This window comes from Hippopotamus amphibius, chromosome 13, assembly GCF_030028045.1.
Source record: "Hippopotamus amphibius kiboko isolate mHipAmp2 chromosome 13, mHipAmp2.hap2, whole genome shotgun sequence".
Lineage (NCBI taxonomy): Eukaryota > Metazoa > Chordata > Mammalia > Artiodactyla > Hippopotamidae > Hippopotamus > Hippopotamus amphibius.
The window spans coordinates 85026421-85040179 of record NC_080198.1 but is presented as its reverse complement, the minus strand read 5'-3'; the positions used below and the strand labels follow the sequence as shown (position 1 = coordinate 85040179).

Genomic DNA, 13759 nt, shown 5'->3' with positions numbered 1-13759 from the left:
GAGGGACTGGGTCAGCAGGCCTGTCAGATACTGTTGATTGGACTCTACTTTTACAGTCTCTTGGAGGGTCCTTTGACAGTATCTGTTAAAATCACACAGTGTATGAAATAGTAAATTATTTACTCCTAAGAATATATCCTATAAGTATATTCATAGACGTATTTATGTGTACACATATACTTGTAGCATTAAATAAGTAATATCTGGGCACCCATTAAAAAGAATACAACCTGGAGAGAATAATGTACATAATATCCACTTGTATTTTCGAAAATGTATTTGTATATATAATAATAGTAGCTCTGTATACTTAGAAAATATCTGAAAGACTATGTATTAAAATAGAAATGGTTTTCTTTTACTTTTTAAATATTGATATAAATTATAATTAATCCAAACTTTTCTATTTAAATTTTTGCATACTGTGTACTTTGAAAAAAACTCGTCAGATATATAGAAGAATGTACTTTTTCATATATATACGTATATATAAAAGAATAGACTTTTTAGGTCTTTTTAAAATAGTCTTGCATATAGTTTTTAAAAATATTTACATATTCACACTATTCTTTTAAAATTCCTTGCCCTTAAATTTTAAGGACTAAAGGAAACATAAAATTCCCTAAGAATGGCTATTATTAGAATAGGGTATAATATCTAATTGTTTACAAGTGAAATCGGAACGTAGTGGTAGCCCCCTTCACTTGAATACTTCCTTTAGGAGAAACATACATAAAAAGTGTAACACTGTATGTGTGACATCCTAATCATTGTGTATGTTTTATTGACTTGTCTGGAAAAAAATATAATATTCAGGTAAAATATCAGTGACATACTTATTAAATATATCTTATGACTTAGGAAAATATCAACAGATTTATCAACAGTGTAAATTTCACGTTTGGGTACTGCTGTGGGGCTGGGATCGAGTGCTGGCAGTTGGTTGGTGGTAGTGGCGACCGTGTTTGAGCTCTAATACTGCCTAACTCTGTGAGAAAGGAAATAACCTCCTAATTACATATTTTTACCAGACGCATCTTCCAGAGTTAGACACGCTTTCATCAGAAAGAGCCAGATCCTTTATAACCTGGCTTAGAGACAACAGACCATTAAGCCCAGTTCTTCACGTGGTAAAGTAAGTACTCTGTAACCTAATTATGAAATTGTCTTACCCAGTCCGATCTATGTGACATTGTTTTTCTTCAAAGCAAATTTTAAATAATAATGTCAAGACACAGTTGAGTGGTAGAATGCTGTTACTTAACATCTCCCATCCATTTTCAGGTCCGTATGAATTAGTAATGTTTTTAATGTATAAGTATTTTTTTTAATAATATGCATTTTAGATAAATACCCCTTTTTCTTTTTCAGAGATGAAAGTCCTGCCAAAACAGAATTTTTTCAGCATTTGGTTGAAGACCGGACAGAAGCCGCATTCTCTTACTATGAATTTTTGCTTCACGTTCAGCGGCAGATTTGTAAGTGAAGTGGAATAAAATTGAATAAGAAGAAAAAGATCTATAACCTAGTAAAGCATAATCTGTCAGAGAAGCACATGAAGGCATTTGCTGTTACAAGAGACAATGCGTAGCATGGCACCTTGTCTGAGGCTTTGGCAAAAGGTAAAGAGGAAGAAAGAACTTGACAGATTTTCTTTACCCTCAATTAATGGTAATTTAATGATGATGCTGTTTCACCAAGTATATTTTGAACTGGTTTCCACACATTTCCAGTAGTGCAACAGTACAGTGCTCTGTTTATTGCAAGCTGGCAAACTTAGGTAGCTATGTGGGATGATATGTCATAATGCAAAATTAGGTAAATTCCCTTTTCTTATAATTAATATAACATTTCTGGACTTGAACTCTGACAAGAGATGCCAAAAGGCAGTGGTACCGTGTTATTTGTTTATATGAATTACTTTTTAACAAGGAATGATTCATATTCATTAAATGAATTCAATATTTTCCCTGTAAAAACAATAGAGTTTCAGTACATGAACTATAGAAAAAATATATATATAATGTACATAAATGTTACATTTGTAAAGAAAATGTAAAAATGTAACTACAGAATACGAATGGCTTAAGCTGTGCTGCCTTGTTGGATGACAGCTCTTTTTGTCGCAGTTAGAGGATGAGGTTGACTAATGCATATTATGAATTGAGTCCACAAAAGAAACACAAAACTCTTTGTAATTCTGTTAAATCTTTTATGTGGATTTATTTATGATCAGCCTACTAATTAAAAGTATTTTGCTTGACACTATGGTTTGAGGTTTGTGTGTTTTGTGGTGGGGGCAAGTTGGTGTTATTTTTACATATAGGATGTATTGAATTTACTGCTTGGGGAAATGCAATAATACCGCATTTCAGTAGGTAATATATGTGAACATGTTTTCATTAATTTGTGGACATTACCAAGTGCTTTTTGTGTATTATAAAAACAAACACTGCTTTCAGAATACATATAATTATTGACTAATCATAACCTTAATTTGTCTTTCTTGGTTAAATTAGGCATTTTTTTCTACACATTCATAGCAAGAAAATTTTTATAACATACGTGACTATCATGTTTGACTTTAAGATTACCATTTGAACTTTGAGAGTGATTTTATTCTGGTGAAAAAAAACCTTATTTACTATAAAAACTGTTAATGATCCATTAGATTGTAGAATAAAATTTTTATTATAAACACTGTAAAAGTCCCATTGATGAACTTTGGAAGGAAAAAGGTTCTTGATGTGCGTGGTGAGTGATTTTTACTGGTTTTGTGTTTGGTGGGTCTCTTTTTTTGGATAAAAATAAAAGTACTCTCTTGCATTCCCTGCTAGAACTGAGAGGTTAAATGACTCAACCTAAATGACATTGCTAATTAATGACACAGTTAATAGCAAAAGTCAAATGTTCTACCCACCCACCACCTACTCCCACCCCAGCCGGCCCCCGGGACTGTGTGTGTCCCCATACCATGCCGCCTCCAACGGGGGAATCTCATGGGACATTCGGAGAAACTGCAGTACTCTAAGGGCAACTAATTGCTGTAATTTCACAATGCAAAGTATCATGTTTCTTCTTTAAGAAAGATGAAATATTTTGTCTGTGGATAGTTTGTTCCTCATTTATTAGGTATTCATAAGGACTCATACTTGCTAGATATTGTTCTAGGCCCAAAACGCATAAAATGCCTGCTTTCACAGAGGTTGCATTCCAGAGCGAGTATGTGGAGGACTGGGGAAAAGACAACACGTCTACATGTCAGCTGTGCTGAATGTGATGGAGAAAAATAAAGCCAGATAAGGAATCAAGAAGGCTGGTTTTGATAGTAACTAGGGAAGGCCCTTCTGGAAAGGTGACAGTTCAGCAGAGCCCTAAAGCTGTGTGGCTGTCTGGAAGAAGAGCCATGGTGGGGAGTGGGGCGTGTTGTTGTGGGGAGAACCTTGACAGTAAGAGAATGTGGTAGTTTAGCTTCTGATCACTCCAGTTTTCCCTGGAAAAGAAGCAGTTGGAATTATCAGCTGAGAAAGGGGAAAGAGTGTGAGAGGTTCTAAAATACAGTCGCCTAGGAGAGTGAGAGACGGATTGACCAGTGGCTTATAGTAGGATTGTCAGGCGACACTGAAGGCCCCTCTTGCAAATGTGAGCCATGAACTTAAAAGTGAACCCAGTTAGCATGCCTCTTCCTTCTAGCCCCATTCATTGCTTGGTGGAAAGTGGAATCCAAGTTGGAACAGAAGAGCAAGGGAATTGAGGATGAGTGCAAGGAAGTTATTCTGTCATTTAAGCGCAAGGGGTGCAAACTGAGTGATGGATAGAGAAAGGGATGTGGGCTTAGAAGTTTGGAGGTCCTGTTGAGGTCAGAGATCTGTTAGGGTATGGATATCAGAGGGAATGAGCTGGAAAGATAGGAAGTGTGGTGGTCAGGATATGGGATGCCTGAAATTGAGATTGGAGGAAGTTTAATCTGGATGTCTACAAATGAGGAGCAGAGGGATGGCTTCCTGGGGTTTGAGGTTAAAAACAGCTGCCTTGAAAGGCTTTGTCCTTTGAGGACAGCCAGACTTGAGTTAGAGAATGTGGAGTCTGACATCAACGAGAGCACAGGCATGAGGAGATAGAGCCCCACGGGGAGTAGATAGAAAATCAACCTCATTGCCTCCTGTGCAACAAGTCTCTGGCCATTTGTTTTGTGAGGCCGGGAGTGACGAGAGAAGGGGCATTCCTACCAGGAGTTCTCTGAGCCCCTTTTCAATTAATCAAAACTGCTATTAAAGTCAGCAGTTTAAGGGTATCTCAGGTGATGTGAAAACCTCCTAGTCTAGTCCCTTATTAGAACCATTGTTTAATAGGAATATACAATTTGATTCATAGTTTACATACTGCTCTTAAAGAACATATCCATAGCACAAGTCAAGTGCATTCATAGAAAAAGAATTCTATTTTTTATTTATACATTAATATATATTTGTGTGCTAAAAACTATTTGAAAGCTATTTATAGCTATGAATCTGTTGTAATCAACCCATGAGGCTATAAAATGCACATATTAGCAGTGTTGTTAAGAAAACCATGAGTCCTCTATTCAAAGTAACTTTTGAAGATACTAAGAATACTTTTAAAGGCCAAAAAAAGATGAAAACTAACGAAACTGAAAACAACACTGAGGATATCATTTAGGTGGAATCGCTAATTACTTAAAGAAGACAGTTTAAGATTTAAAAAAATAAAAAAACTTAATCCTTGGCACATGAAACAGAGCCCTCCTGAAAAATAAAAATGGTAGGTAGATATGTTATGAATCACTCATCTTTTATCTCTGAATTCAGAGATGGAATCTGTATCAACCAGAAAATTGGGTATCCTCCTCCTGCCTTCTTATAATACCTACGAGAAACAGAGAAGTCAGCGCGATTAGGGACAACAGAGGCTGTTAATGCATTGCCTTCTCATGGGGCAGGAGCTGATCTAAAAATAAAAGCCCTTTCTTTAGTTCCCATTAGTAAACAATGCACAGTTTTGTAGATTTTCATTTCAATTTGGGGGCCAAAAAGCATTGTTTACCAGTAACCCACTAAATCAGTTGCTAAAGATTGCTAAAATTTATAGTCACAAATGAAAATCAGTCTTTTATTAAAGACTGAGTGACACTCTACTTCTGTTCTCCTAAGAAATCTGGTTCCTGTGCAAGTCTGTAATTTTGCAAAAGCTCCCCAAAGCGCATGTATACAGATAATTGGGTTGCAACCTCCTCGAGAGCTTCTTGGGTGAAATGTGAAACATGCCCTGACATGTACAGAGGGCAGGGAGAGGCCAAAGAAAGAGGCAGCCACTCCAGATTGGTAAGGGGCAGGTTTAATAAGCAGGGGATCTTACAAGCTAGGCTTGGGCAGCCACAAAACCAGTAGGTCTCCACACCCACCTGCCAGAATCTTTAGAAGTTTATATAGAGGCCTTAACTGGCTTCCGTGATGTACCCGGTCCAGGTGGCTTCAACACTACATTTCTATTTCAAGACTGGATCCTTGGAGCAGCTTCTGGGAGCGGGGAAAGCAAGCAGAATGCAGAATCCAAGGACAGGGGAGCAGGTGGGGGAGCCTCCAGTTGCCAGGGTCCAGCTCTCAGGTGAGCTGGCAGTCACGTCATTTTGATGGCCTCCTCCAGCAATAGATGCTATGCTGCAGTCTGTCAGATGAGCGACAGAAACTACCCTGCAGTCGGTGATCAGCCAGTTTCTTAGGAGTGCATCATCACTGCTTGGAGATGTTCATGGTTTTTACAACCGTTTTTGTTTTCCAGGTACATATTTTAGCTCAGTAGCCAATTACTGTGATAACTTGATTAGTGTGTAGTGATGTATATGCTTACTTTTACAGTATAATTTTCTAAAACTAGATTTTTTTAAGCTCTTTATTGGAATATAATTGCTCTACACTGTTGTGCCAGTTTTTGCTTTACAACAAAGTGAATCAGCTGTATTTATGCATATATCCCCATATCCCCTCCCTCCCACGACTCCTTCCCACCCTCCCTATCCCAGCCCTCTAAGTCATCACCCATCATCACATTGATCTCCCTGTGCTAAAACTAGATTTTAAAACATATTTTTTGGTAGACATAAAATGATTATACTCTCATTGTTAAAACAGAAATATGTATAACCTACCCTTCTGCCCTGCTTGTAACACTTTACTGATGATGTGGCTGGCACATATGTGCTAATTTAAGTAATTTATAAATAGAATTAAGGTAAGTGCCATGTAATTACCAGCTTCTTTTAAAGTTAATAGGCTATGGCTTTATAATATTAAATCACGTTTAAGCCTATTCTCTTTAGAAACAAATAAAAGGCATTTTCTATATGTTTCTCTCAATTCTTTATTACAGGGGTTTTATTTTGAGTCTTTTTAGTGCTTATCTTCCAACTCACATATCCCCAAGCTCCTCTCCTTAGGTAGTTGCATAATAGAAACACATTAACTTAATTTAATGGAAAACTGATTAGCCTTTCGTACAAGGAGTCATTTCAGAATGACCCTTGGGAAAGCTATAAAACACCATACTAGTTTAGAAAGCCTGTCCCATTTTTAATGGAATTTTTTTTCTATATTCCAATGTCTTTCAAATCCTGCTCCTCTGGGACTTATGTTTTATGACTTACATAGTAACAATAGGAAAGGCCTCTTAATATGTGTGCCCTATTGAAATCTGAGTGGTTTTACTAGAATGAAAGATACTATACCTCTAGACTCTCTCTTATTATCAGAAACTGATACGTAATTACTTGCAGAGTCAAGAATAACAGGGAGATGGAGGGGTGATATTTAAGTAAGAAACGTCAAAGCTTAAAGCTGAGTTATTTATTTAGGACCCTTGAGTACTGTGTCCCCAAGCAATAAGCAGTCTGAAAAGGTGTTTTTCCCCCATATCTAGTGAACCTAAGTTGTCTTCAAAGAACTTACGGGCAGTCTTTTGTGTGATAGTTTGGGAAGGACTGGGAACCAAAGTGGGATAGAGAATGGGTAGGAACCAGGAAGGGTAACTCTGAAAGCAAAAGAAAACTGATTGTGCATCACTATAGGGACCGCCCTTCTTCACATCCAGGGTTTGCTCGTGCTGCCCCCTTACGCGGAAACCCTTCCGACCCCTTCCTGGCTTCACTCACTCACCCACTTATCCTTAGAATTCAGCCTAAAGATCACCTCCTCCTGGCAGCTTTTCCTGACCACTCCCTCTCCTGTGTGTGTTTCCGTAACACTTTCCCCTTATCTCTGCCACAGCCCCTGTCATGGACATTCTCCGTTGAACACAGGGACCACGTTCTCTCTTAAACTAAGGCACGTGCCTCCCACCCCCACGCCTGGCACATAATAGACATTCAGCCAATGTTTGTTGGTTCAGTTTTTTGTTTTTGTTTTTGTTTTATTTTATTGGCTGTGTTGGGTCATTTTTGCTGTGCGCGGGCTTTCTTTAGTTGTGGTGAGTGGGGGCTACTCTTCAGTGTGGTGCGTGGGCTTCTCATTGCCATGCCTTCTCTTGTTGCGGAGCATGGGCTCTAGGCGCATGGGCTTCAGTAGTTACAGCACATGGGCTCAATAGTTGTGGCTCACAGGCTCTAAAGCACAGGCTCAGTAGTTGTGGCGCACGGACCTAGTTGCTCCGCGGCATGTGGGATCTTCCTGGAGCAGGGATCGGACCCGTGTCCCTGCATTGGCAGGTGGATTCTTAACCACTGTGCCACCTAGGAAGCCCCTGTTGGTTCAGTTTTAAATGATTCTAAGAGATAAAATGAGTTGAAGATCTGGAAACAGAAGTAAAGAAACAGTGTCTTTTGGATGAAAGAAGAAACATACTATACCATGCTAGATGGAAATTGAAAGAAAATCGGACAGATGGAATGGGAATAGTGCCAGAAGGTGGATATAAACCCCAAGAAAATTCAGGAGTGTTCCACCTCTCGGGTTTCTGGAGCTTCGGTGGTCTGGAGCACATTGCAAGATCCCTTCCAAAATGAAAGACAAGTCACTTCCCCCAGGTCACCTCCCACAAAACCGCACACAATGCTTGGTGGCTTTTGGGGATCCTAGCAGCTACATAGACCCCATTTCAGTGTGCTCCTCTGACCCATTTACCAAGTAACTGGTAAGTGCAGTGCAACTAGTAATTTGCAGTGCAGTCAGAGCAAGAGAAGGCTCTACATAAAGGGAGGCTGTGGTGCAAACCACTCTGCCCCTTGGACTCTTGACCCAGCAGGTCCAACCCAGTGTCTATGACAAATTCAAATGGCATGTGGGGGCTCAACTGGAAATGACAGACCTCCCTAGGGTTCAGTAGCACAGCCATATCTTCTGCAAAAAAACTTTTCTGTCTTTGATAACAGCTCCTAGACTGCTGCTGTGAACTGTCTACTGCAAGATGTCGTATGCCCTTGTGATGTGAGCCGACCAGCGTGAATCGAGTAAAAAGATTGTGCATGCCCAGAAGCAGTCTATCGCTAAATGTGAATAGGATGTAAGGTACCAGGCTTAGCTGTCCTGAACCAAGTTGCAGGAGCAGGTGGTTCAGAGGCTTACCGCCACTCCTGCTGCATGGCCATCTTCCCTCGGTTCCTATCCATGGCCTCATGAGGTGTTTCCCTATGACTAGTTAAAGAAGGAAGAAAAAAACAGCCTGCTTTTAAGGCAAAATTATGGCACCAACTGGACTGCTGTAGGACTAGTCTAGTGGTGAAGGAAAATCTTTGTGGGCAGAACTTCAAGCCATACATTTGTCTAGAAATGAGACAGCCAAGGGATGTGGACCTATACAGCTTCGTAGGCAAGTAGCTAATGCCCAGTTAAATGGTCAGGGACTTGGGAGGAACAGGATTGGAAATTGGGGACAAAGGTGTAGAGAACAGGTATTTGGATGGATTTCATGGAATGGACACTGTGAAGGTATTTGTATTCCATGTGAATGTACACCACAGGGCGTCTGCAGTGAAAACTGTCCACCTGAATCAGATGGACAAAGGGAGCCATCTGCGAATGTCAGCCTCTTTCCTTAATCACCCCAGCACTTGCTCAATAGCCTGTGTACGAAGTTGCTATAGTTGCAGGGGTAGAAGCTATGCTTGGGCTGAATACTATGGGCATCCCCTCACCGAGGCTGAAATGGCCACAGTACTGAATTCCTAACCTGTCCTCAGCTGAGACCTACTTTGATTTCTCAGTACAGCATTATTCCTTGGGGAAACATGGCGCCACATGATAGCAGGTTAATTACATTGGACCCTTCCATCATGGAGCAGTTTGTCCTCAATGGAACAGATACACAGTCTGGGTATGGATTCACCTGCCCTGCCTGTAGTGTTTCTGCCAACACCACCATCTATGGGTTTACAGAATTATCATGGGATTTCCACATTATTTCTGATCAAATAACTCATTTTATGGCAAAAGAAGTGTGGCAGTGGGAATTCACTGGTCTTACCTCGATCTGTCACTCCGAAAAGCTGCTGGCCTGATAGAAAGGTGACGACTCAGAGTGACTTGTGATGTACTGTCCTACAGGATGCAGTATATGTTTTGATCCGGAGACCAGCATTTTTCTCCCATAGCCAGAACACACGGGCCTGAAAACCAGGATTGGAAATGAGAGCATCCCATCTTACCCTATTCACAGAATTTTAGGGTCTTACTCCCCAAAGGAAGATGCTTCCACCAGGGGACACAATAGTGTTCCTACTGAATTGGAAGTTATGACTACTTTCTGGCTATTTGGGGCTCCTTATGCCAATAGCCAGAAAGGGATTTATCCTGATTGTGAAGAGGAATTAATTTGCTGCTACATAATGGGGAAGGTTGGACTATATCTGGGACCTATAGAATTTTCCAGAGTGCCTCTTAATACTTCTACATTCAAAATTAATAGGGCCTTGCAGACGCTGCCACCCCGGAGCCTCCCGCGCAGTCTAGCCACGGTCAACCCCACCATGTTCTTTGACATCGCCGTTGATGGCGAGCCCTTGGGCTGCATCTCCTTCGAGCTGTTGGCAGACAAAGTTCCAAAGACAGCAGAAAACTTTCGTGCTCTGAGCACTGGGGAGAAAGGCTTTGGTTATAAAGTTTCCTGCTTTCACAGAATAATTCCGGGATTTATGTGCCAGGGTGGTGACTTCACACGCCATAATGGCACTGGTGGCAAGTCCACCTATGGGGGGAAATTTGATGATGAGAATTTCCTCCTGAAGCATACGGGTCCTGGCATCTTGTCCATGGCAAATGCTGGCCCCAACACAAATGGTTTCCAGTTTTTCATTTGCACCACCAAGACTGAGTGGTTGGATGGCAAGCATGTGGTCTTCGGCAAGGTGAAAGAGGGCATGGATATCGTGGAAGCCATGGAGCACTTTGGGTCCAGGAATGGCAAGACCAGCAAGAAGATCACCATTGCTGACTGTGGACAAATCTGATAAATTTGACTTGTGTTTTATCTTAACCGCCAGACCATTCCTTCTGTAGCTCAGGAGAGCACCCCTTCACCCCCATCTGCTCGAAATATCCAATAATCTTTGTGCGCTCACTGCAGTTCTTTGGGTTCCATATTTTCCTTATTCCCCTCCAAGTTTAGCTGAATTGAAAAGTTAAGTTTATGACTATGAAAAAAAAAAACTAAACAACAACAAAACAACAAAAGCAATCAAAAATTAATGGAATACTAGGAATTCCCCAGCCGTCCAGCGGTTAGGACTCTACACTTCCACTGCAGGGGAGCATGGGTTCAATCCCTGGCTGTGGAACTAAGATCCCACAAGCCAAGCCTCAAGGCAATAAATAAATCAATAAAACAAAAATAGAACGTCAGCTTTAAAAAAAAAATTAATGGAATACCACAGTAACCCAGTAAAAGAACGGGATGACTCAAACTCTTCAAAAAATTAAGATTTCTGTCTCCCACTAGGTAAAGAATGCCAACCAACATCCTATACTGTGCTAAATAGGAATTGGTAAAGGATCTAAGAGGTACAATGTGAGCAAATTTGAGCGTGAAAAGGAAAAACAATTCTAGCCCTGTATCTGTCATGTTATATTAGACCAACTCTAGAAGAAAAAAGTAAGGGTTTGAGAGCCAAACAGAACACAATTTGAGCTCTAGTCCCTCTGCTAGCTGTGTGACCTGGGCCTCGTCCCTACATTTTCCTGAACCTTAACGGTCCTAAGATGATAATTCTTTTTTTAATTAAAAAAATTGTATTTATTTATATTGGCTGTGCTGGGTTTTCGTTGCGGTGCACAGGCTCCGTAGTTGCAGCACGCAGGCTTAGTTGTGGCGTGTGGGATCTTAGTTCCCTGACCAGGGATGGAACCCGGGCCCCCCTGCATTGGGAGCACGGCGTCTTAACCGCTGGACCACCAGGGAAATCCCTAGCGATGATAGCTCTGTGGGTAAGAGTCTTGTGAGAATTACGTGGAACGAATGCGTATAAAGTTTTTCATGTAACACCTGGCATATAGTAAATGTCAGTCAATGTCTTGGCAAAATCACAGCACAGCAGTAAGAGCAGCAATCATCCTCCCATGTTGAGCCTGCTCTTTGCCCTTGTATAGCCAGTCTCAGTCTGCCTCATACCTACCCGTTTCTACCTCCACTGAAACTCTTCGCCACTTGAGACTAAGGACCAAACGTTTCAGTGCTGGCTCCTGCCACCTTAACTCCCTTTTTCCTATGATCCATTTACTAACCACGCTCGTACTTGCTTCAGGCCATCCAGCACTGCTGGATTATACAGAAGCAGGCAGTCTTCGTCCATTACATCCAGCTACCACCAGACTTCAAAACTTGATGCTCGCCGGAGACCCAATATTATACAAAGTTTTGGTTGATATCAAGTTTTAACTTTCTACCTGACAACCTCTTTATTAGGAGAGAGTTATGAGTTCTTACGCCTCTGGGCCTTTGAACATGCCGGTGCCTCTGCTAGAAACACATCCTCACCTCTTCATTTGACTAGTTCCCATTCCTCCTTCCGTTATTAGTGTGTGCTGATGTCAGCCTGACCCTCACCCCAAGCCTAGCTGGACCTTCCCGCTAATTGGGACCAGGGGCCCTGGTCTTTTTCCTATTATAACATTTATCCCACTTTAATTTCTTATTCTGTTAACTTCCCCACTATGTTCTGGGTGGGCAGGAAACTCATCTTTTTCATTCATCACTCTATCATCAGAGCCTTGAACAATATCTGACACATCCTTGTGCACATATAACCAGAAGTGTGAGTGATTTTGTTCTTCTTAAAGTGGTTGAAGTTTTAAACGTATGACTCCTGTTTTATTTTTCATCCTCTCATTCATTCATCAAATACTTAAGAACCTACTTTGTGACAGGCTCTGTTAGGTGACGGGTGTAGAGCAGTAAACAAAACAGACAAAGTCCCTTCCATCATGGAGCTTGCATTCTAGTTGGGGGAGACAAATAAAAAATAAATATACAATATATCACGTGATGATGAAATGCTAAGAAGAAAAATAAAGCAGAGTGGGGGCTATAGGCAGGGAGAGGAGGTAACGAGGCCAGGCTTGTCTTTTAGAGCCTCACAGGCTATGGTGAAGGCTTCAGGTTTCACTCTGAAAGAGGTGTGACACCTTCAAAGGGCTTTCGAACAGAGGGGTGATGTGATCTGACCCTAACAGGAGGCAGCCAGCCATCCTACTGCAGGAGGCTGAAGAGGGGGAAGGGTGGAGGCAGTGAACAATTCATGAATAAATCAGCCCCCAAGCACAGTTTAGATGGGACATGTTTGGACTGAGAGAATGTGAAATTTGGGAATTGACCCTGGCAGCTTGGATTAGTTTTTACTTGACCGTTCTTTTATTATACTCTTGGGTTCCGTTTGCTAACACTTCATTTAGGATCTGTTTTATTTACTGTGTAAGATTGGTCTCTGGCTTGCTTTTATGTTTACTTGTTTAATTTTGATATCAGCATTATGCAAGTTTTGTTAAGTGAACTGGATAGGCTGCCATCTGCTTTGAAGCTTTGGAATAATTTGTGTAAGTTAGCTAAAGTTTAGGTTTCTACGAGGGTGAGCCAAAAATTATCTGCACTCCAGTTATATTAAAACTTCTGTTGGCCACACTGTCATATCAGCACTTTCCATTCAAGGCTACTGTCTCCCCAGTCACTGCTGTGCAGCCGTAAACGTATTATATCAGTTCATTCGTAACTGCAGTGAGAGCAAAAATGGATGCCCCACTTGCGATCTGCATGAAAGGAGCAGTGTGGAGTGATTCATTTTTTGTGGTCTGAGGGTATGGATGTCCGTACACTTCTGCCCACACTGTGGACACTCTGTAAAAACTTCATTTTGAGGTGTTAAAACATCTTCCCTATAGTCCTGATCTTGCTCCATCAGACTTTCACCTGTTTTGTCCCCTGAAAGCAGCCCTACGAGGATGAAGATTCGCTTCTGATGAAGAGGTGAAGACAGAGGTGCATTCGTGGTTTGTAGCTCAGCCTGAAACATTTTTTAATGAGGGAATATGAAAGCTTGTTGACAGATGGACAAAATGTATTGAAAAGCAAGGAGATTATGTCGAAAAATGATGTATTTGTCTTTTCTAAAAGTTAATTAAGGGACTTCCCTGGTGGTGCAGTGGTTAAGAATCTACCTGCCAATGCAGGGGACACAGGTTCAATCCCTGATCCAGGAAGATCCCACATGTCTTGGAGCAACTAAGCCTGTGTGCCACAACTGCTGAGCCTGGGCTCTAGAGCCCAC

At 41.2% G+C, this 13759-nt stretch overlaps 2 protein-coding genes across 7 annotated transcripts in view; both read left to right on the top strand.

The window, feature by feature from the left end:
- Positions 1 to 2283, top strand: part of SEC24B (SEC24 homolog B, COPII coat complex component) — a 94184-nt gene extending 91901 nt beyond the window's left edge. For 5 of the 6 annotated variants that reach the window (XM_057705677.1, XM_057705675.1, XM_057705679.1 and 2 more), the window contains 2 exons: positions 1032 to 1135; positions 1372 to 2283. In XM_057705677.1, the coding sequence (XP_057561660.1) occupies positions 1032 to 1135; positions 1372 to 1486 (219 nt within the window). In that variant the 3' untranslated portion in view covers positions 1487 to 2283. Of the gene's footprint in view, positions 1 to 1031; positions 1136 to 1371 lie in introns of those variants that run through there. The other variant, XR_009048779.1, reaches the window with a different exon arrangement.
- Positions 2284 to 9832: 7549 nt separating this feature from the next.
- LOC130834510 (peptidyl-prolyl cis-trans isomerase A-like) lies at positions 9833 to 10453 on the top strand. The gene has a single exon (XM_057704650.1). It carries the CDS (start codon positions 9833 to 9835, stop codon positions 10451 to 10453), a length of 621 nt encoding a protein of 206 aa, XP_057560633.1.
- Positions 10454 to 13759: the final 3306 nt, after the last annotated feature.